The sequence below is a fragment of the Dendrobates tinctorius genome, unplaced genomic scaffold (assembly GCF_039654945.1).
Source record: "Dendrobates tinctorius isolate UK_male_01 unplaced genomic scaffold, ASM3965494v1 ptg000312l, whole genome shotgun sequence".
In the NCBI taxonomy this organism is placed as follows: Eukaryota; Metazoa; Chordata; class Amphibia; order Anura; family Dendrobatidae; genus Dendrobates; species Dendrobates tinctorius.
This window is the reverse complement of record NW_027361979.1, coordinates 3,465,662-3,490,459: the sequence shown is the minus strand read 5'-3', so window position 1 is coordinate 3,490,459 and position 24,798 is coordinate 3,465,662. Positions and strand designations below refer to the sequence as shown.

At 43.1% G+C, this 24,798-nt stretch overlaps 1 protein-coding gene across 2 annotated transcripts in view; it reads right to left on the bottom strand.

Moving 5' to 3' along the window:
• ELAPOR1 (endosome-lysosome associated apoptosis and autophagy regulator 1) overlaps window positions 1–24,798 on the bottom strand; it is a 402,340-nt gene that overhangs the window by 160,839 nt on the left and 216,703 nt on the right. For both annotated transcript variants that reach the window (XM_073561048.1, XM_073561047.1), the window contains exon 10: window positions 20,430–20,558. In XM_073561048.1, coding sequence (XP_073417149.1) covers window positions 20,430–20,558 — 129 coding nt within the window. The remainder of the gene's footprint in view (window positions 1–20,429; window positions 20,559–24,798) is intronic.

Here is a 24,798-nt window from a genome sequence, read left to right as displayed (position 1 = left end):
TTTCAATTTCTTTTTCATTGTGGTAGCTCAGTAAGCTCCCATGTCTGGAGTTGGTGAAAGGACACCATCTCCTCATTAGTGGCATTGATCCACTTCTGCTTCTCATGAACAGGTAGTTTTTGCATCTCTTGCCATGACTGTGGCTCTGGTCAGGAAGAGTTTTGACCATATAAGAAAGACATCTGGCTGGGATACCTTTGTTTGGCCTTTCTGATCTCCTGACTGGAGGACGACTTGGTTCCTCTGTGTCTTCCTTGGTGGCTTTAGAGCTTATCCACACTTCAGTGTTTTCCTTTTCGGCGTCTGGGTTTGGTGATTGAGATTCTTGTTCTTGCTTCTTAGGTTGAATAACTGGTGTAGTAACGTCATGGAACTTGAGCGATACAGAGTTTTCAACAATCACTACATCTTTGCTGATTGTTACTGTGTTGGTCTCTGGCTTTTGGCATTCTTCCAAATTTGTTAAACACTACAGCAAGATATTCTTCAAGCTTCTGTGGAACTTCATCCTTACTGTGAAGCAGGTAGGCGACTGTATATTTGGCGAAATCATCAATAAATGTGAGAAAATATTTCTTCTTGCTAGGAGTTTGAACACTCATTAGACCGCATGCATCTGTATGTATCAGATCAAGAGGCTGTGCAGATCTAGTGGTGCTTATTTTAGGAAAGGATTTTCTGGACATTTTCCCTTTAAGACAGCTAGTGCACTTCATCATTTGACTACACTGGTTGATTTCAATACCATTTGCAAGTTGAGATAGCTTCCTTACTTCTTCTTGGTCTCTGTGCCCAAAACATCTGTGCCATACATGAATACAGCTCTTATGTAGATCTTGTCTCTCACTGTACACTCTTTCTTTGCACTTTAGCTGATAAAATTCAAGATGAACTTTTCCTTCTGCAAGAGTGTGACCCTTCTTTGAGATGATGCAGCTGTTATCTTTAAAAGTAACCACATTCCCCTTTTGCTTCAGCTTCTTTACTGACAGCAGATTGCTTTCAATCCTGGGAGCATAGAGAACATCCTTTAATGGGATCTTTCTGCTTTGTGCTGAGGAAAATTAACAGTGGAGGTAGCCATCTCCTACTCCTTCTGAAGTTATATAGTGACCATTAGCTAAGATGACCTTTTCTGACTTGCTTTCATTAAGGTCAGTGAAGAAATCATTGTTATTTGTCATATGACTGCTTGCACCAGAATCTTTACACTATATATGCTTTGCAGATGGGCCTGTACTGACATTAAATGTAGCTTCAACACATGCAGAATCTTCCTTTACAGCTGTTTTAAAACTTTGATGACTGTTTTGCTTTTTAAGCAGACTCATTCTTACTTTCCAAATTCGGCAGTCTGCTTTAAGGTGGCCGGGGTTTTTCACAGATAAAACATTCACGAGTTTCTCTTAGAGTGCTCTTATATTTAGGGAAATCCTGTCTTTAATGCTGTTTCTGCTCCGGATTCATTACTGTCGCTTACATGCTGTATTTTTGTATTTTTCTCTTGAATTCATCCACAAGTTTGCCTTTAACATACTCTAGTGTCAGCTCATCATCTGGCCGTGCATCTAGGACAGTCACAAGCGTGTCATAACTCTCTGGAAGACCACTTACTAGAAGAGCAGCAACATGAAAATCTATAATTTCTTCTCTAATAACCCTGAGACCCTCCACAATCTCTAGGGTGTTTCTTATATAGTCCTGCATATTCTGTCCATCACTTAGCTGAGACTGATACAGCCTTCTCATGAGATAAACCTTAATGCTGAGATTTCGTGCACTTTCTGTAACTCATCCCACATCTCCTTTGCAGTTGCCCACTTGCATATATGCACAATCTCATCATCATCTACACTGAAGGAGATAGTGCTTTGTGCTTTCTGATGCTTCTCTAGCCAGTCATCTGGTAATGGATGAGGCACTTGTTCCTGAGTATATTTCCATGTACCTTCTCTTATGAGCAGCATCTTCACCTTGAATTTCCAGGACTGGTAGGTCTGGTTAGTGAGGCTTGGCACTGAGAACTTGACAGGATTGCTGCTAGTGGACATCTTCTCTGTTGCTCTGTGCTGCTTTTGCTCTGGGCTTCTGTTGCTGTGTTACTCTGGGGTTCTGTGTCACTCTGGGCCCATAACCTGTTGGCAGCAGATTATTCAGGAAACTCTCCAAGAGTGTGGCAACAGAGCTTCTTTATTCAGAAACAAAACAGGAACAATATATGATAAGCTTAATAGATCAGTAATAAATAATTTGTGTGTCTGTCTGTGCATCATCTACAGCAGGCTGCTTCTCTCATACACAGACACAGGAAAACATGCTCTGTGCCTGTGTGAGCCTCTGGGAGTTTTTTTTTCTGGCTTTATCAACAGCATACAAATTTAGCAACCAAACACCCATAGACAGGAATGGAGTTGTTGCACCAAACATATTTCAACACATTTTTGATCAGTCATGGATCAAAATCAAGCATATGTCTCCATGTTGCAAACCGCATCATAGTACGTCTGAACGTTAGCGAGTCACTGCATTTTATTGCATGTAATAAGTACTGCATTTACCTATCTAGCGTATAGTGGTATTTACATTTAAAAGTGTACTATTAGAAATGGAAAAGTTTTGCTGTTTCCACATAACTGTGCGAGAGAGGGGAAAAATGCAATTCTGCTTCGGTTTCTTAATTTTGTTTTTATAGTATACATTCTGTGGTAAAAATTACTGTCAATCATGATTCTCCAGATCAGTACGATTTGCGAAAGATACTAAACATGAAAAAGGAAAAAAAAAATTGCATTATACAGCTGCTTCTCACAAAATTAGAATATCATCAAAAAGTTAATTTATTTCAGTTCTTCAATACAAAAGGTGAAACTCAGAGTCATTACAAACAGAGTGATCCATTTCAAGTGTTTATTTCTGTTAATGTTGATGATTATGGCTTACAGCCAATGAAAACCGAAAAGGTCATTATCACAGTAAATTAGAATAATTAACAAAAACACCTCCAAAGGCTTCCTAAGCATATAAATAGCTCCCTTAACCTGTTTCAGTAGGCTGCAGATGTGACAGATATCCAGAAGGCAGTCATTGACACACTCCACAAGGAGGGTAAGCCACAAAAGGTTATTGCTAAAGAGTCGAAGGAAAAAGTGTGGTAGAAAAAGGTGCACAAGCACCCAGGATAACCACAGCCTTGAAAGGAATGTTATGAAAAGGCCATTCACAAGGAGTGGCCTGCTGCTGGAGTCATTGCCTCAAGAGCCACCACACACAGACATATCCAGGATATGGGCTACAAGTGTCGCATTCCTTGTGTCAAGCCACTCATGACCAATAGATAATGCCAGAACGGTCTTACCTGGGCCAAGGAGATAAACAACTGGAATGTTGTGCAGTAGTCCAAATGGTTATTTTCAGATGAAAGTAATTTTGCGTTTCATTTTAAAATCAAAGTCCCAGAGACTGGATTAAGAGTGGAGAGGCACACAATCCAAGCTACTTGAGGTCTAGTGTGAAGTTTCCACAATCAGTGATGGTTTGGGGAGCCATGTCATCTGCTGGTGTAGGTCCACTGTGTTTTATCAAGACCAAACTCAGAGCAGCCGTCTACCAGGAAATTTTAGAGCACTTCTTGCTTCCATCTGCTGACAAGCTTTTTGGAGATGGAAATTTAATTCTCCAGCAGGACTTGGCACCTGTCCACACTACCAAAAGTACCAATACCTGGTTTAAAAACCACAGTATCACTGTGCTTGATTGGCCAGCAGCAAACTCGCCTGACCTTTACCCCATAGAGAATTTATGGGGTATTGTCAAGAGGAGGATGAGAGACACCAGACAACAATGCAGATGAGTTGAAGGCTGCTATCAAAGCAACCTTGGCTTCCATAACACCTCAGCAATGCCACATGCTGATCACCTCCATGTCACGCTACATTGATGCACTAATTGATGCAAAAGGAGCCCGAACAAGTATTGAGTGCGCATTTCCTGAACATACATTTCAGTAGGCCAAAATTTCGGATTTTAAAATAATTTTAAAATAATCTGCTGTTATAAAGTATTCTAATTTACTGAGATAATGACTTTTGGGTTTTCATTGACTGTAAGCCATAATCATCAACATTAACAGAAATAAACACTTGAAATAGATCGCTCTGTCTGTAATGACTCTATATAAATATTGAGTTTCATTTATTGTATTGAAGAACTGAAATAAATTTACTATTTGAAGATATTCTAATTTTGTGAGACGCGCCTGTTTATGGAGAGAAAAAAAATTCAGAAATTAGTAAAAGTAAATTTTTTTTAGCTTGTGTCACCATATTTCAGACCTGTAACATGTTTATTTTGTCATCAATTGAGCTACACAAGCATTAGGTTTGTTTTTTTTTAGTTTTTTCTGTGATAAGATGATGGTTTTAGTGATACAACTTTTGGCCATACAAGACATTTTGTTCTGTATCTTTTATTTTTTTTGTTTAGGGAGAAGTAGTGTTAAAAAACAAACACTCAACATTTTGTAGTTTCTGGCATTATGATTTTTTTCTCATTTTTTTCACATTACGGCGTTTACCAATCAAGTAAACAAATTTTATATTTTGATGTTCATTCTCATGAATGTGGTGATACCAAATATGTTTTTTTCTTATTTCTATATTTTCAATGGGGGAAAAGAGGAGGGGATTTGAAATTAATTTAATATATTTTTTAAAACTTTTTCTTTTCATTTCATTTTTTAGTCAAAGGGGTCTTGAACCTGGGATTGGCTGATCAATTATACTATTGCTGTAGATTAGCTCACTTGGCTGCACATAGCGGTAGACACAGGAACGCTGTCTTTTTAAATCTTTCACTGGTTTATTAAAAGTACTGCATAAACCAGTGCAATATTAGCAAACACAAACCTGGCCATCCTGACCCAACAGGAAAATAAAAACATAACGAATGGCACAGACCTTATTGCCACGGGAATCCGCCAGCTCAGGAACAAACAACAAAAGGTTCTACTTTCCTGTGAAAACACAGCTCCAGAGCTTGCATCTTCAGAGCCCACCCCACACTCCATGCTCTAGATAGCTCCTCCCAGCTGTTCAATCACCCTAGCACTACACATGGCTGATTAACCCTTTCTAGCACTTAATGTGCTGGATCATTTTTAAGGTTGCCATTGCTGAAGCTAACACCCTTAAGGCCCCTTTACATTTAGCGATGCACCAGCGATCCCGACAACGATACGACCCGGTCAGGATCGCTGGTGCATCGCTAAATGGTCGCTAGTGAGCTGCCAAACAGGCAGATCTCACAGCGATGTAGCGACGCAGCAGCGATCATTACTTACCTTTCAGACGCGGCGATCCTGACGTCCTCCCGCCCGCGCCCACACGTCGCTCGTCGGCGCCAGCAGGAAGCCCAGCAGGAAGCGCCCGACGAGAAATGGAGCTGCACGATCTCGCGCCATCAGAGACAGACAGCGGTGGAGCCGGTCGGAGGTAAGTATCACACATAGCGATATCGCTGCTGCGTCACAAAATCGGTGACGCTTTAGCGATAGCGCTATGTGTAAAGGCCCCTTTAGTGAAACATACCTATCCCTCAAGTACTTTGATTTCACAGTATATAGTGTGACAAAGTCACTGGCAAAGCATTGCAATATATAGTATAATTCTTAATCTTATTTGAAGCTCTGCATATAATTGAGCTTCAGAAGAGAACAAAGATAATGCTGATGGGTTCTTCATCAGTGCCTTGCACATCGCATCACAGGGTGCTTATGAAAACTGGTAAGCGTGAGCAGCGGCACGTGTTAAATTCAAATGCGGCTGTCACAGGCAGATGCTGGCTATTTAATATAGCCGGTATCCATCTCCACCTTTCATGGAAATCCAAAGGGACAGGGATAGACTAGAGCGCTCCCTAGTTCTAGGGATCAGGTTGGTGCCTTCCATCTCTAGTCACTACATGACATTATCACTGTCCATACTGTTTTTGATCTATTATGGATCCTGTAGCTGCTCTGGCAGAGCAGGTACAACAACTCAGCCTGGAGGTAGAGGTCTTCCATTAACTTCAGGCTTATGACCCACAGCCCCATGTAACCCCTGGTGGAGCCAAAGATTGCTCTGCCAGATAGGTTCTCTGGGGGTCGGGACTCGGCATACGTTTGTGTCTTTCAGGGAGGCCTGCAAACTTTATTCTAGGTTGTGTCCTCACTCCTACTGCATATAGGAGTAACAGGAGGGGATCAAAATCTCTCTTTTCCAGAGTGCACCTCAAAGCCTGGGCATTTTCTCTCCCGTTTGACTCATAGTCGCTTCAGCATATCAAAGAATCTTTTCAGGCACTGGGTTTCATTTGTGATGACCCCAACAATGTCCCTCTGGCAGAGTCTAAATTATGTCAGCTTCAGCTGGGAGACCAGCCAGCGGATGAGTTTTCCTCATACTTCTGCAGGTGGTCTACGGATACTAGACAGAATGACCCCTAGCGCCGTAGTCAGTTCTGTCAGGGTCTTTCTGACAGGGTAAAAGATGCCTTCGCTCTGTATTAGAACCTTGAGGCGGCCATGTCTCTAGCAATCCGTGTGGACCACCATCTATGTCAGAGACAAAGATGCCTCAATTTTTGGGGGGACATGGAAGGGGTCAAGGGTTTCACTGGAATCTAGGACTGAGTCTACCGAGGAAGCCATCTAATTGGGGGTGTTATTTTTAGAAATGACAATACATTCATATATTAGCTCCAATAATCTGTCACTTAATATTATTGTTGCAACTTTGCATTATGAAGGTACAACTATAACACGTTTGTATATCTACTAATATTTGTTACACTCATTTCTTTAATTATTGCACACTAGTGTAGTTTCTGCCATTTCATAATTGGTTAAAACTTGTTCTAACCTCTTTACCCCCGAGGGTGGTTTGCATGTTTATGACAAGGCCAATTTTTACAATTCTGACCACTGTCCCTTTATGAGCTAATAACTCTGGAATGCTTCAATGGATCCAGATGATTCTGAAAATGTTTTCTCGTGATATATTGTATCATGTTAGTGGTAAAATTTCTTTGATATAACTTGCGTTTATTTGTTAATAATATGGAAATTTGGCAAACATTTTGAAAATGTCGCAATTTTCCAACTTTGAATTTTCATGCCCTTAAATCACAGAGATATGTCACACAAGATACTTAACTAACATTCCCCACATGTCTACTTTACATCAGCACAATTTTGAAACCAAAATGTTTTTTGTTAGGAAGTTGTAAGGGTTAAAAGTTGACCAGTGATTTCTCATTTTTACAACACAATTTTTTTTTTTAGGTATTACATCACATTTGAAGTCACTTTGAGGGGGGGGGTCTATATGATAGAAAATACCCTAAAGTGACACCATTCTAAAAACTGCACCCCCCCCCCCAAGATTCTCAAAACCACAGTCAAGATGTTTATTAACCCTTCAGGTGCTTCACAGGAATTTTTGGAAACTTTAAAAAAATGAACATTTACATTTTTATTCACAAAAATTTACTTCAGATCCAATTTTTTTTATTTTATCAAGGGTAAGAGGAGAAATTGGACCCCAAAAGTTGTTGTGCAATTTGTCCTGAGTATGCTGATACCCCATATGTGGGGGTAAACCATTGCTTGGGCGCATGGCAGAGCTTGGAAGGGAAAGAGCGCCAGATTTTACTGTTATGGATTGCAGGTGCCATGACCCACTGGGAAAGCCCATGAGGTGCCAGAAGAGCAGAACCCCCCATAAGCGACCCCTTTTTATGAACTACACCTCTTAATGAATTCATCTAGGTGTGCAGTGATGATATTGACACAATGGGTGTGTCACAGAATTTTATACCATTGGGCAGTGAAGACAAAATAACTACATTTTTACCACCAAAATGTTGTTTTAGCCAAAGATTTTACATTTTCACACATGAAATGGGTAAAAATGGCACCAAAATTTGTCACACAATTTCTACTGAACATGGCAATACCGCATAAGTGGCTATATAGTACTAATGAGCCATACGGAGATACTCGGGAGGAACGGAGCATTATTAGCCTATTCAAGTGAATGGGTCTGTGAACCTGTCTGTATGTTTCCACGGACCGTGTTGTCCGTGGGCAAAACACCCTGACATGTCCATTTTATAATGTCAGCACGGGCCACAAAACGCCCCGCATACGTGCATATGCATAACACACATGGATGTCATCCATGTGACACACATCGGCATGGGGGAAAAAGCATTACAGTAAGTGCTGTTTCCCGGCACCAGGTGCTGAACACGACTCTCATCATTCTCCCCTGCTCTGTTACAATCGGTGCGAGCAGGGGAGAATGATGAGTGTTACATTTAAGAGATAAAAGAGACAGCAGGCAACGGCTGATGGGACTATTGCTCCCATCAGTCTACCCCTGCTGATAACAGTGACAGCAGGAGCGGCTGATGGGGGTATTCATCAGCTGCCACCTGCACTAATAATAAATAAATGAAAAAAAAAATGCATGGGTTCCACTCAATTTTCTATAAACAGCCAGGCAAAACTCACAGCTGGGGCTGCAACCCTCAGCAGCCAGCTTCAGCAAGGCTGGTTAACAAGAATAGAGAAGTTCCCACGCGTTTTTTAAAAAAAATATTTTATTAAAAAGAAACCGACGTGAGGTCCCCCCATTTTTAACAACCAGCCTTGCTAAGGCTCACATCTGGGGGGCTGGTATTCTCAGGCTGGTAAGGGACCATGGATATTGACCCCCCCAGCCTAAAAAGAGCAGCCCGCAGCTGCCCAGAAAAAGCACATATATTAGATGCGCTTTGCCTGGCTCTTCCCACTTGAGAAACGGTCAGAAAAACTCTTGCGGTGCTAGCAGGGATGTCACGAAGGTTACGGCAGTTCAGCCTGGCTGGGAACAGAGCCTCACTGACCGGAGGTAACCTCGATGACATCACCACCGGTCTCTGAAGCTGCCCAGAAAAGGCACATCTATTAGATGCGCCATTTCTGGAACTTTGCCCGGCTCTTTCCACTTGCTCTGTAGCGTTGGCAAGTGGGATTCATATTTGTGGGGCTGATGTCACCTTTGTATTGTCAGGTGACATCAAGCCCATGGCTTACTAATGGAGAAGCATCTATAAGACACCTATCAATTACCGTATATACTCGCGCATAAGTCGAGTTTTTCAGCACAAAAAATGGGCTGAAAAAGACCCCCCTTGACTTATACGCGAGTCAAGCAAGTTTTTAAGTCAAACTTACTTTTCGGGAGGTGTTGCTGGGACGCGGCAGTCCGGCCAGCACACTGCCAGCACACGGCGATGTCCTCCGCGTTGCTCCGGCACCATGTCTTCTTTATGAGTAGCCGCGGTTCGGCCCACCTCCGGCCGCTGCAGAGCTGTAGTTTTCTCTCTGACTGGTGAATCACCAGTCAGAGAACTTAGGAGAAATGCAATTGGCCGCTCTGGCCCGCCTCTCCCTCCGGCTCTGCAGCTCTAACTTTCAATTCCTCTGTCCTGCATTCCCACCCCCACCCTGCTCTGATTCTCATACGCAGCAGCGTGCTGAAAAGAGCGGAGGTGAGGTGGGTGGCTGGGTTTTCCTATAGCACGGCCCGTACGGAGCCTGCTATGAGGTTATGAAATACTGTATTAAAAAATAATAAAGTGAAAGGCTTGTTAGCCTGTCATAAGTTGCCTCTCTCTCTCTCAGCCTCCCGCTGTCTCTCTCAGCCTCCTGCTGTCTCCCACTAAGGCTGCATTTCCCACCCTCGACTTATACGCGAGTCAATACATTTTTCCCAGTTTTTTTAGGTAAAATTAGGGGGTTCGACTTATACACGGGTCGACTTATACACGAGTATATATGGTACTAATCCTATAGTTGTATGGTAAATAAACACACAGGACTAATGCTTCTGACATCTTTTAGCACTTTGTAAATGACTTTTGTCATCTGGCAAGTAGATTTGTAGTAGTTATCTGGATGACTGATTTAATCGCCAGTCCTTGTACCTCACATCAGGTACATGTCAGGGAGATTTTACAAATACTCAAGGACAATAAATTATATTATCAAATGTTGTCCATAAAGTCAGTAGCTGGCACTTCATATCGTAATATACACACAAATTCGGACTTACAAACTAATAACCGATGAAGCGAACCAAGAGTCAGAGTTCCCAGAAGGGGGAAGAACATACTGTCCTGTATGGTAAGTATTGAGTATATGTATAATAAACGCGTCACGGGGTTCTCACAACAGAGCGGAGCCAGAAGACCGCAGTGTCTGGTGGCTCCAACTCCTCTGCTGAGAAGAGGCACTTCTCCAGTGTATTAAACGGGTTTTTTTCTTTCAGCAGAACAGGGGTTAATCGGCCATGTTGGAAATTCTTGCATTTGGCTGTGCTCGATTAGCCACTCCTCTCTCCTGCAAAATCTGGGCTCGATTACCAATCCCTTGTCTGAGTTAGCATTAGCTACATTGATCTGGAGTGGGAGAAGCTGGTGTTCTGAAGGAGAGCTAGAGGAGTTTATTAGAGATTGTTGCTTTGTTTGTACACTTGGAAATTCCTTATCCTTTCCTGTTTTACTTTCTCCCCCCTCCCTACACTCACTGGTGAATACCTTTGTTATATGTGAGTGTATATTTTGTGTGTGTAGTTTTACCCTTAATAATAATAATCTTTACTTTTTATATAGCGCTAACATATTACACTGCGCTTTAAAGTTTGCACACATTATCATCACTGTCACCGATGGGGCTCACAATCTAGATTCCCTATCAGTATGTTTTTTGGAGTGTGGAAGGAAACCGGAGAACCCGGAGGAAACCCATGCAAACACGGGGAGAACATACAAACTCCTTGCAGATGTTGTCCTTGGTGGGATTTGAACCCAGTCTTTTTCCCCCTGTCTGTCAGGTTGGTGTACTGCAGTACACAGTAGCGTCTCTCTTCCCCGGGTGGGGGGAGGGGACAGACGAAGGGCTGTTCTAGGAGATAAGGTAAGGGTGGAGGCCCGGGCATCTTCGCCATCTGAAGTATCCAGGGGAACAGGGCGAGCTAGGATGCCCCCTAGTGTTAGGGCAAGGAAAGGTGCCCCCTTGCCCCAGGTCACTCGCCAATCGAATCGTGATAACATGTGTGCTCTATCCTAACCAAGTATAATTCAAGCTAATGCACATCACAACGGGTGCCTGCTTGTGGAATATATGAGGTCTGTCAAGACTTCAGCATCACCAGAAAGCCAAAATAGCTAAATCCAGTTATATTAAATGTGCAGTACATATAAACAGAGTATATCAAAATGTTATATGGCCAGCTAATGTATGAGAGGCGATCACAGAAGTATTCCTGACACAAATCAGAGAAAAGTGCATGCAAACGAGTATATGATAAAAGAATACATGATTAGAGGAATAGCAGGGTGTAATACCTAAAGATGGAGCAGGAGCACAACGTGTGGCTGGATGGCACTTCCCCCTCACTTCCCTCATTGTGTGGATGATGAGGGGGAAGTGCCTGGTAGTAAAGCCACCACAGATCTTCTTACTTTTTTGGTGGTCTGGGGTGCAGCAGGATGTTCGGGAGCATGTAGATGCCTGCAGTACTTGTGCGCATTCTAAGATCTTACATACTCATTTTTCCAGGGATCTTCAACGTTTGGCGAGTCCCTGTTGACTTTTTTGTTTGTAGATTTTATCACTGATCTACCCTTATCAGTAGGTAACACTGCAATTTTGGTGTAGTGGACAAATTCAGAAAGACTACTCATTTCATTGTGCTACTTGCTTTACGAAATTCTAAGACTTTGACCCAGATTTTCATAAAGAAATCAGAAAATTACATGAGACTCCATGGGATTTGTTTCTGCAATTTAATTCCAAATTTTTGAATGCATTTTGTGCTCACTTGGGGATTCATTTTTCATCCTCATCCTCTTTTCATCCTAAGTCTAATAGGCAAACTGAACGAGTGAATCAAAATCTTGAGACATATCTTAGGTGCTTTGGGTCTGGGTATTAGGAGGATTGGGTTTCTTCTATACCTCTAGCGGAGTTTGCAGTGAATACCCGTTGTCATAAATCTACTGGCAAGCCCCCATTCTTCGGGGCATACGGTTTTTATCCTCAGTTCTGCTCCTTCATTAGGAAGCATTCTTCAGGAGTACCTGAGGAGGAACAATTTTCTTTGTCTATTACATCGGTGTGACAAGGCGTTCTTAATAATTTGAAGAAGATGGGGTCCAAAGAGTATCGCTGATCGGAGACATTTGGAGGTTCCGGACCAGTTTGATGGCTTTTTGGTGTTCTTATCCTTGAAGAACATTAACATGAAGTTTCATTCTTGGAAACTGGGACCTAGGTTCATCGGTCCCTATAAGATAGTTGGCGTTGTTAGTCCAGTATCATTTTGCCGTGCTTTGCCACCTCGTTTTAAAGATTCAGAATGTGTTTCATTTATTACTTCTCAAAAAACATGTTGCTTCTGGATCACCCCCAGGGCTGGCGTGGCTCTTACTCGGTACCGGGCCGGTGTCTTAAAGGGTTGTGACCCGGTCCGTGGCCCTGGGTGTCCATGTAAAGTAGGTGGAATAAAGTTTATAGGTAGATAAGTTCGTGATGACACCTGTGGTATCTGGTCAGAAGGGGACCAGCACTGCATTGCAGATCCTCTGGGACAGATGGTGGGATGCAGCAGAAGTGTAATAGCTCTCATAGGCAGAGCTGTTGTCCTAGGGCAGTGATAGTAGATGTTGAGGGACAGATGAGGTAGATGATGTAGTGTTTAGTCACAGAGATGTAGCAGTGCTGAAGGCGTTGGCGCAGGAAGAAGGCAATGACACAGCTGAATGCAGTTCCAATGCTTTAAGGGCCTGTCACACTAAGCGATATCGCTAGCAATATCGCTATAACGTCACTGGTTTTTGTGACGTTATAGCGATATCACTATGTCTGATACTTACCTCTGACCGCTCCCCCCGCTGGTTATCGCTGATCGCGCGAGAACGTCCTGGGCCGTTTCTCGTCGTCAGCTTCCTGCTGGGCTTTCTGCTGTGACGATGAGCAACGCGTGGACGCGGGTGGGAGGACGTCAGGATCGCCTCGTCTGACAGGTAAGTAGCGACCCCCGACCCCTGCGATGCCGCTGGCGAGATCTGCCTGTGTGGCAGCTCACTAGCGACAACTTAGCGATGCTCTAGGGATCCTGACAGCGTCATATTGCTGGTCGGGATCGCTGGTACATCGCTAAGTGTGACAGTACCTTTACTCACATTTCTGGCATAGACAGTGTAATGTATAATAATTAGATCTGTCTCTTTAAGCAAGCCAGACTTATGGGACTTGGGGGGTGGAGACAAGAAGGATGAGAAGGGAAGTTTCACTTTCACTTCTGTGTAGCATGGGAATGCAACTGTTATGCTGTGTGCTGGAGGACGAAGAATAAAACATATCTAAAGTTTAATACCTTGAATTCTTCATAACGTGTGGATATTACAACTGGCGACGAGGATGGGATATAATCACCTACTGCTGTGAGTACGGACTATATTTTACCGCTTCACACGCCAGCACCACTGAGAGACTCTATCATGGCTGACTACTTGTACACATTCCCACAATTTGATATGACTGATGTCATTAATCTCTCCCATAACTGGAGAAAATGGCTAAACAGATTTGAGAATTTCCTAGAAGCCATGGACATAAAGGAGGAGAAAAGAAAGAGAGCTTTGCTCCTGTATTGTGCAGGCACAGGAGTCTATGACATATACAGTACGTTACCTGCAGCAGAAACAGACACATACAGCAACTGCACTAAAGCTCTCACTGGCTACTTCAACCCTAAACAGAACATCAGATATGAAAGATATAAATTCAGGATTGCCAAGCAGCTTCCAGAAGAGTCCATAGACACTTATGTCACACGGCTAAAAGAGTTAGCACATGGATGTGCCTTTACAGATGTAGATGATGAAATCCTAACTCAAATAATTGTCACCTGCTCGTCTAATAACCTAAGGCGTAAGGCTCTGCAGCAGGATATCTCTCTACATGATTTGCTCAAAATGGCCCGTGCTATAGAAATAGCAGATCATCAGGCTACCGTAATGGAGAATGGGGATAAATTACATGTGCATAATCTCAAACAGAAAAATTTACCAGACAAACAAGCCCAGAAACAGAAGAAATGTTATAGATGTGGACAGGATTTCCCTCACCACCAGAACAAATGTCCAGCTATGGGACAAACCTGCAGTAAATGTGGAAAAGGGAATCATTTTGCAGCTGTTTGCAAATCAGCGCACTACAAGCCTCCGCTGCCTATGACAAAATCTGCAGAGGTAAAAGTGATAAATCAGGACACAGAAGAAATGTCTGCGACTGAGAACTATGTGTTCACTACCTCTGTCACTGGTTCAGTACAGTCTCCCTGTGTTACACTCTCAATCTGCAACACTGACATTACCTTTACAATAGATACAGGAGCTTCAGTGGATATCATAGATGGCACTACATATGAACAATTGAAAACAAGGCCAGTCTTACAACAAGTGCAGACTAAAATCTTTCCTTATGGATCTAAAACACCTCTAGCTATAATGGGACAATTTGATGCTGAAATTAGATATAAAGAAAACAGGCAGAAAACCACTTTCCACACATTACAAGGATCGGGAGGCTGTCTTCTCAGCTATCACACTGCCTTGGAGCTAGGGTTCATCCAGGTTATTCATACCATAACTGACCCTGCGGATATGGATGTACAAACTATGGTGAACAGCTTTCCCTCCCTATTTAGTGGTTTGGGAAAACTAAAGGACTCTCAAGTACACCTTCATGTGGATGACAATGTTCGATCAAGTAGCCCAGCCTCACAGGCTTATTCCATTTCACCTGAGACAGAAGGTAGAAAAAGAACTCCAATTGCTCATGGATGAGGACGTTATTGAAACTGTTACTGGTCCCACTCCGTGGGTCTCTCCACTTGTGGTAGTTCCAAAACCAAAGACTCCTGATCAAGTGAGACTGTGTGTTGACATGCGCCTGCCCAACACTGCTATACAGAGGGAAAGACATATCTCACCTACGATTGATGACATTATTCATTTATTAAATGGAGCCACCGTCTTCTCAAAGCTCGACCTCAATAAGGGATATCATCAATTAGAACTGAGTCCAGAGTCCCGATACTTGACCACATTTTCCACCCATGTGGGCCTCAGAAGATACAAAAGATTGACTTTTGGAGTCTGCTCAGCAGCAGAAATTTTTCAGGATGCAATAAGGAGTGTCATTCAACACATCCCAAATGCCTTTAATTACAGTGATGACATATTGGTTTTTGGTAAAACTCAAGCTGAGCATAATCGTGCTCTATATGCCATCTTCGAATGTCTGCTTTCTGCTGGACTCACTTTAAACAAAGAGAAGTGCGAGTTTGACAAGGGTTCATTAGAATTCTATGGTCACATCTTCTTGGCAAAAGGAGTACAACCAGACCCCAAGAAAGTGGAAGCCATCAGAACAGCCTCAATTCCACAGGATGCCAGTGAAGTGCGTTCTTTCCTTGGAATGGCAAGTTACTGTGCTAGATATATTCCGAATTTTTCAACAATCAGCAATCCACTACGGGAACTTACAAAACAAAGTTGTATTTTTCAATGGTCTCAAGACTGTCAGGCCTCTTTTGAAACAATTAAAAATGAACTCTGCTCGACAACCACTATGGCTTATTTTGATCCAGCTCTTCGAACTGAACTGATTGTGGATGCCAGTCCCGTGGGACTGGGTGCTATTCTAGCGCAGTACAAGGATAACAATCAAAATCCTCACATCATTTCTTATGCAAGTAAGAGCTTAACAAACACTGAAAGAAAATATTCTCAACCTGAAAAAGAAAGCTTGGCAGTTGTCTGGGGATGTGAACACTTTCACTTATTTCTCTATGGAGCTCCCTTCACCATTGTCACAGATCATCAAGCACTTCTTACAATTTTTGGAAATCCCAGAGCTAAAATGCCTGCACGAATTGAACGATGGGGCCTACGTCTACAGGACTACAACTATAACATTGTTCACAAACCTGGAAAATACAGCAATCCGGCTGATTATCTTTCAAGACATCCTACTAATGATGATATACCTGTGCATTCCTCCATTGAAGAATACCTACGTTTTGTTACAGATCATGCTGTGCCAAAAGCACTTTCTCTTGATCAATTTATAAATGAAACAACAAAAGACAAGACACTCTGTGCCCTAATACAAATCATCCAAAATCGAAGGTGGCATGAAATTCAAAAGGAAAAATTTCCTGATTCTGAGATTGATCTGAAAGAGTTAAAACTATTCTCAAACGTACGTGAGGAATTATCAGTCACTGAAGAACACCTCATTCTTCGAGGTACCAAACTAGTTGTACCTAAGACTTTGCGTAACTTAGTCATACAGATAGCACATGAAGGTCATTTAGGAATTGTTGGCACAAAGAAGTTACTCTGAGAAAAAGTGTGGTTCCCAAATAGGGATCACTTGGTGGAAGAAAAGATTAGACGCTGTTCTACTTGTTAATTAATCACTCCATCATCAAACTTAGAGCCATTACAAATGTCTCCGTTACCCACTGCTGTCTGGGAGGAAGTGGCAGTCGATATATATGGACCATTGCCAAATGGCCAATACATTCTCGTAACAATTGATGAATATTCTCGATACCCTGTCATTTCATTTATCTCTTCAACATCTGCTAATAATGTCATACCAGAGCTGGACGACATTTTCTCGGCATATGGTATTCCAAGAGTGGTTAAAACAGACAATGGACCTCCATTCAACGGACATGTGTTTACACAATTTTCTGAATACTTGGGATTCAATCACAGGAAAATCACACCTTGCTGGCCGCAAGCCAATGGAATTGTGGAACGTTTTATGCGTACTCTGGGGAAACGTATCAAGGCAGCGAGTCTGGAGCACATCCCACTGAAACAGTCATTATACAAGTTCATGCGTAATTACCGCAATACGCCACACTCCACTACTAATGCTGCTCCAGCTCATTTAATGTTCAGCAGAACCATGCGTATACGTCTCCCTGATGTGACCAGCCATCCCCGACCGAGTGACTCCTCAGTGAGATCCACAGATTTCTCCAACAAACAAGCCATGAAACGTTATGCAGACAGAAGGCGAAGGACACAGTCAAGTGCCATCGAAAGAGGGGATGTCGTGGTGGTACGTCAAAGACCAACCAACAAGACCTCACCTGTATATGGTCCTGCAAAATATTATGTTACTAAAAGGAAAGGCAGCATGATCACAGCTGAACGAGATGGACACTCCATAACGCGAAATTCTTCATATTTTAAAGTCATACCGCAGAATGATGACAATGAACTCTCTTTGGTGGAAGATTTGGTATCCGATGGTGGAGAGGACCAACAAGAGGTAGCTGGTCCAACAATAATGAACCCTCTCAATGAGCCCAGACGTTATCCTACACGAGAGAGAAGAGCTCCATCGAGGCTTATTGAAGAAGTGTAACTACAGTTTTGTTTGTTTTGTTTTGTTTTTTGTTTGTTTCTCTGGTTTTTGAATTGAACAAATAAGACAAAACGGACATATGATTTCTTTGGACGTTTTCATGTTGTTGCATTTATCAGTAATATGGGTTATTTATAGTAAAAAAAAAAAAAGAAAAAAAAAAAAAAGGGGGATGATGTAATGTATAATAATTAGATCTGTCTCTTTAAGCAAGCCAGACTTATGGGACTTGGGGGGGTGGAGACAAGAAGGATAAGAAGGGAAGTTTCACTTTCACTTCTGTGTAGCATGGGAATGCAACTGTTATGCTGTGTGCTGGAGGACGAAGAATAAAACATATCTAAAGTTTAATACCTTGAATTCTTCATAACGTGTGGATATTACAGACAGGTGCCCGCTTCAGTGCCGCGTCCTCCAGGTGACGGGCTTAGCCAACTCCCAGGCAGATGGAGTACACCCTTCCAGCACTCCCTTTCGTGTGCCTTTTCTGATCGTCTCCTTACTAGTGCTAATCTGAAGTACTTGTAGTTATGAATTACACTCAAGTTCCTCTTTCTTGCTGTTACTCAGGACTCCACTCGCATGACAGGCAGCTGTAGCCTACTTCGGGACTCCTTACAATCATATCCCGGCTCACACACTTTGCTGCTTTGTCGTCGAGTCTTAGGTGAGAATAAAGTGGTCACAACTTCTATTCCTCTGGTTTCTGCTGTAGAACCATTAGTATTCACACAGCCTCGGACACCGGCACCCGGCCCTTGGCGCATAAACTTAGGAATGAGCTCTGCTCTAGCTCTGAACCCAGTTCTCTCCTCCTCACGTTCTGTTCTTTTCTATCTTTCTTCTGAGAACTAATCTTTCTCTTCCCTTTCCTTGCCAGCAGCTCCAGCTCACAGGAGGCTGCTGCATAAATGTCCTTTCACTCCATCCCTCTCTGGGGATCTGACTCACTTCCTATCTGCTCTCCCACTCTTTAGTGCAATCTAAGCTCCACCCACTTCTCAGCACCCTTCAGTGAGGCACCACACCTCAGGAGGAGGTGTAGTACCTCTGTGGCGACTGAACCCTCAGGGGCACCACACTTCTTCTGAACAATCTCCACCACCAACACCTTCCCAAGCCATTGTTGATGGGACACTGGTAATCCAGATAGCGAAAATTACGGATTCTCGCTTTGTACACAGCTCTCATCTTTATTTGGTACATTGGAAGCGTTATAGTCCAGAAGCGAGATTGTAGGTACCAGCAACAGACGTTCATGCGATCAGGTTGGTCTGGTCTTTTGACGCTTCACATCCAGATAAACTTGATTCTGAAGTTCCGGAGGTCTCTGTTGGGGGGGTGTACTGTCACGGGAATATCAAGACAGAGAGGCCAGAAGATCGCAGCATCTGGTCATGCAAAATCCTGAATTGATAACAACAGCTTCACCACTCTATTAAACAGAGCAGTTTTTTTCTTTTCTCTGTCATTGCAAGGATTAATCAGATGAACTGATCTCCTGAAGCTCTCCATCCTGAATTGCCTCAGCTTTTTGCTGCTGGCTATTCCCCTATGATATATATGCTCTTTAACTGGCACTTGGGAGTTGCCGGTGAAAATATGTTCGAGTCCCAGTGGCTAAATGTATTGCTGCTGTTCGATAGCCACAATACATGTGTAAGGAGGAAGAACGGGCTGAGGGTACCTGTACCGAGCCAGGTCTGGAACTGTTGAGGCTGTCTCTCATGTTGCCTGGGGGAAGAAATAAGGGACCGGACTAACCTCATGACCTGGGTAGGAGGGTCGAGCTAAAAGAAAAAGCGCGTGGTGGCAGGGAGTTTGGCACTAACCAGCAGCGGCCAGCAGTGTGAGCAGTGTGCTCCATCCCCTGACCACCGACGCTGCAACAGGCTGTTTGCCGGTTCCCGTCATCTTTATCGGGACCGTTAGAGAGAGAGGTGCCATGTGCCCAGTGACTGTAAGAGAGAGAGTTGCCGTGCGCTAAGTGACCGTGAGTACTGCAACGTGCGGAGGAGGGAAAGCAGAGTGCCGGGCATACGCCTGCGGCCTGCCCTTAGAGTTGCTGAACGCCAGTCCACGTTTGACTCTGGGAGTGCTGCGGCCCTGTTTGCCTCGGGCGCACGGGGCTCAGTGGAAGGTACTGGAGACTGACCGCTGCCGCCAGAAGACAGACCATCGTTTAAAGGACCCCATCTGTGAACACCTTCCCGGCAGTTGCCAGTGCCACAATCCCTGCGGGATCATCTGCGGAGGAGGAACATAAAGGACATAAGTTTGATAATTGGACTGCTACTATTCTGCATTTGTTTTTTTCCCTTTTTGGCATTAACTTTTTAACCATTTATCTCCCTGCGAGGAGTTTACACTCTGTTAGATCTAAATTTATCAAATTTGGTAACCTTTGCTTTGTCTTCTGTCCGTCACTGCATCCTGCTTACACATGCATAGATTGAATGTTTATGAGGCAGTCCCTGCATGCATTGCGGCTGTCTGAAAAAAGTCCTGTCTATCAAAATAGAAAATGAATTACCATAACCCCATCGGTAAACACCGAAATGAGAGAAAAATTGAGATGGCAAAACTGCAGTTTTTCAGCCTCCACTGCTCCGCAAAACTCACAGTTTTTGTGTATGCAATAGATGGCAGTTGTTGATTCCCTAGAAGATCTTCTCACTTGAGCTAGTTCTCAGTATGATCAATTCAATGTCTATTTGCTTACAGTGTTGCTACCACCAAGACAAAACTCCACAATTCAGAACACTTTTTCAGAAAAATCAGTTTGATTAGGACCCCTAACCATCCCATACACAGGATAGACATATTGCATTGTAGAAAAAAAGGAACAAACATATAGCAAAGTATATTTTCTGTCTTCACTTACCAGCCTCTTGCTGATATTCAAAGTTTAGCCCACTCATTACTATGCTGTGCATGTTTGACGGGAGGGTATTCCACCATTTGTACTCAAAACCAAGTGCAGCTTCTGTACCAACTGGGCACTCATTGCACACTACAAGGAAAAAGCAAAAAGAAAATAGAAAATTGGATTGCAAAGTAAAATACTAGTTTTTTTTTTAGTTATTTAATGCCTAATTGATACCAAACTTAAGCATTTTTTGAAAAGGTTAAAACCAGAGAGTGTATTATCTGGAGGTTTGCTGCCTGTCCCTCTTTGGGCCACAAGTGGTTAGATGGTATAGGGACCTTAATATTTTTCAGCCATACAGTGAAGCCAGAGTCCTTTACACAAAGTTAAAAGCTTCTTTACTGGCATTCTTCAAATAAGGTTTCAATACTTGGCAGAAAACACAGTAATTCAACATTTTTTCTGCATTAAGCAGAGGCTTATATTTAGGGCTCGCTCACATGAGCGCATAAAACAGCCCAGCTCTATGTGATAAAACATATCATAGCACTAGGACCATGGTTATTCCATGGGGTAGCTCAGATCTGCAAATATTTTGTAATGCTACTATTGCATCCAAGAATTGGATTGCACTCACCCATACAAGTAATAATAAATTTTATTTCTATAGCGCCGACATATTCCGCATCACTTTACATTTCAGAGGGGACTTGTACAGACGATAGACATTACAGCATAACAATCACATAGATCATAACAGATGCCAAGAGGAATAAGGGCCCTGCTCGCAAGCTTACAATCTATGAGGAAAAATGTAGAAACGAAAGGTGGGTGGTAACAATTGCCCTGATTGTATGGACCAGCCATAATGTTAAGTGTGTAACAGTACAGATGCAGAGGGCTAATAGATGCATAAAGCATGTTGGAACATGATGCGGGGAACCTGGTTATGGTAAAACTTTTGACTGTGCCACACAGGGATAGATTAGGTTAATGTGTTGAGGAGGTAGGCCAGTCTGAATAAATGCGTTTTCAGGGCACGCTTAAAATTGTAGGGATTGGGGACTAATCGTATTGACCTGGGAAGTGCATTCCAAAGAATTGGCGCAGCACGTGTATAGTCTTGGAGACGGGAGGTTCTGATTATTGAGGATGCTAACCTCAGGTCATCAGCAGAACGGAGGGCGCGGGTAGGGTGATATACTGAAACAAAGGAGGAGATGTAGGGTGGTGCTGAGCCACGGAGAGCTTTGTGGGTGAGGATAATAAGTTTGCACTGGATTCTGGAGTGGATGGGTAGCCAGTGTAATGACTGGCACAAGGTAGAGGCATTGGTGTAACGATTGGCGAGGAATATGATCCTGGCTGCAGCATTCAAAACAGATTGGAGGGGAGAGAGTTTGGTAAGAGGGAGACAGATTAGAAGAGAGTTACAATAGTCGAGATGAGAATGAATAAGAGAAACAGTAAGAGTTTTTGCGGAGTCAAAAGTAAGAAAACGTTGAATTCTAGAAATGTTTTTGAGGTGCTGATAACAAGAGCAAGCCAGTGATCGGATGTGGGGGGCAAAGGAAAGCTCGGAGTCAAGTATGACCCCAAGACAGCGGGCATGTTGCTGAGGAGTAATAGTGGAACCACACATGGAAGTGGCAATGTTGGGTGTAGGTACATTAGTAGAGGGAGGAAACACAGACAATTGCTGATGTTTTCTAGAAAGGCAGGCGTGATGTCAGGAGAAGAAGCGTATAATTGGGTGTCATCAGCATAGAGATGGTACTGGAACCCAAGTCTACTGATTGCTTGACCAATAGGGGCAGTGTACAAAGAGAAGAGGAGGGGGGCCTAGAACCGATTCTTGAGGAACCCCAACAGTAAGTGGAAGAAGTGGGGAGGAGGAACCAGCAAAAGATACAGTAAAGGAGCGGTCAGAGAGATAGGAGGAGAACCAGGAGAGAACGGTGTCCTTGAGGCCAATGGAACGGAGCATAGTGAGGAGGAGCTGATGATCCACAGTGTCGAATGCTGCAGAGAGATCCAAGAGAATTAGCATGGAGTAATGACCATTTGATTTAGCTGCTAGTAGACCATTAGAGACTTTAGTGAGGGCAGTTTCAGTAGAGTGTAAAGAGCGGAAACTGGAAGTCTATGGGTGCGTATGAAACATCGGACTGCACTCAGATATCGTACAAGTGCAGAGTGATTACCGTGGATGCTGGCAATGGAGGAGATGGAGGAATTTCTTTCTCCATCTCCTCCGCATCAGTGCTGCAATTTTGTCATGCGGGAGAATCTGAGCACAGTGAACTGACACTTGGCTCACGCTCGCAGCAGAGTTTGAGCCGAGTGTCACTAGAATATCTCATACGATATTCTTGCATTGGATGGTATAGGCTAATGTGACCCCGGCTTTCGTTTCAGTTACATATGGAATATCTTGATGGCACTGTTACAATTTCAGAGTGACAGAGTACCGAGAGCTTCCTGGCTCTGACTTTCATCTTTCTTTATCCCCCACTACAGAAGAGAGCTTGTGCTCCTTTCTGGTCTGAATAAGACTTGGCTAACCCACCAGGAACGGTTTTCCACGTTGACCCATAGCCCATTACTTCAAGCTGCTTAGGGAAGTTATACGCTTCCCTCAGCTCTGTTAATACTTTGGAAACTACTCACTGATAATGAAAGGAGCCTTCTTATTACTTCTCCTTCAGTCTCTGCATTCTAGCTGTGATTAGTTAGTTGCTGTAGAACTTGTTCTAGAACTTTAACCTTTCTGTTACTCTGCCGCTAATACGCTCTATTTTTTCTGTATTAAATCACTACTCCAGTGTTTTTATTTTATTTTTTATCTCACCGCTGGAGTGGTGCTACCAAACTAAATTCCCTGTGCTCCTTCAGTCCCACACCGCCATCTTGTGACTGTAACTTCTGACTGATGGGAAGTCAGAGGAAACGGTCAAAAGCTCTCAATGTAAATCTATGTAAGCCTCGTTCAGGCTATCGTAGACTTACATTGACTTGTGACTTTCAGATCTCTCCAGCAAACACTAGTAAGTATATGACTAAGGGCAGGGAACTAGTGTTGAGCATTCCGATACCGCAAGTATCGGGTATCGGCCGATACTTGCTGTATCGGAATTCCGATACCGACTTCCGATATTTTTTCAATATCGGAAGTCGGCATCGGAATCGGAAGTTCAACGTTGATTGACAGCCTGACGTCATCATGATGCGCGGTGTGTGCGCATCATGATGCGCCGTCATTTCGGGCCTTCCGGGGGTCTCTGCCGGCCTGCCGGGGGGCTGTGTGGACTGCCCGGGGTCTGTACCGGCCTGCCGGGGGGCTGTGCCGGCCTGCCGGTGGTCTGTGCACCCTGTGGGGGTCTGTACCGGCCTGCCGGGGGGCTGTGCCGGCCTGCCGGTGGTCTGTGCACCCTGTGGGGGTCTGTACCGGGCTGCCGGGGGGCTGTGCCGGCCTGCCGGGGGGCTGTGCTGATGTCCGGGGGTCTGTGCAAGCATCGTCCGATGGGACTACAAGTCCCATCTGGCGATGCCTGCTACCATGACAGTGATTGACACATTAGCCAATGATGGGACAGTAGTAGTCCCATCATCCGGCTAATGTGTTAAATGTTAAAAAAAAAAAAAAAAATACTACATACATACTACATACATACTACATGCATGCTACATACATACTACATGCTATATACATACTACATACATACCACATACATACCACATACATACTACATACATACTACATACATACTACATACATACCACATACATAACACATATATACTACATGCATGCTACATACATACTACATGCTACATACATACTACATATATACTACATACATACATACTACATGCATGCTACATACATACTACATACATACTACATATATACTACATACATACTACATGCATGCTACATACATACTACATGCTACATACATACCACATACATACTACATACCACATACATACTACATACATACTACATACCACATACATACTACATACATACTACATGCTACATACATACTACATATATACTACATGCATGCTACATACATACTACATGCATGCTACATACATACTACATATATACTACATGCATGCTACATACATACTACATGCTACATACATACTACATATATACTACATACATACTACATACATACTACATACATACTACATGCATGCTACATGCATGCTACATACATACTACATGCTACATACATACCACATACATACTACATACATACTACATACATACTACATGCTACATACATACTACATATATACTACATGCATGCTACATACATACAGCATGCTACATGCATGCTACATACATACTACATACTACATGCTACATA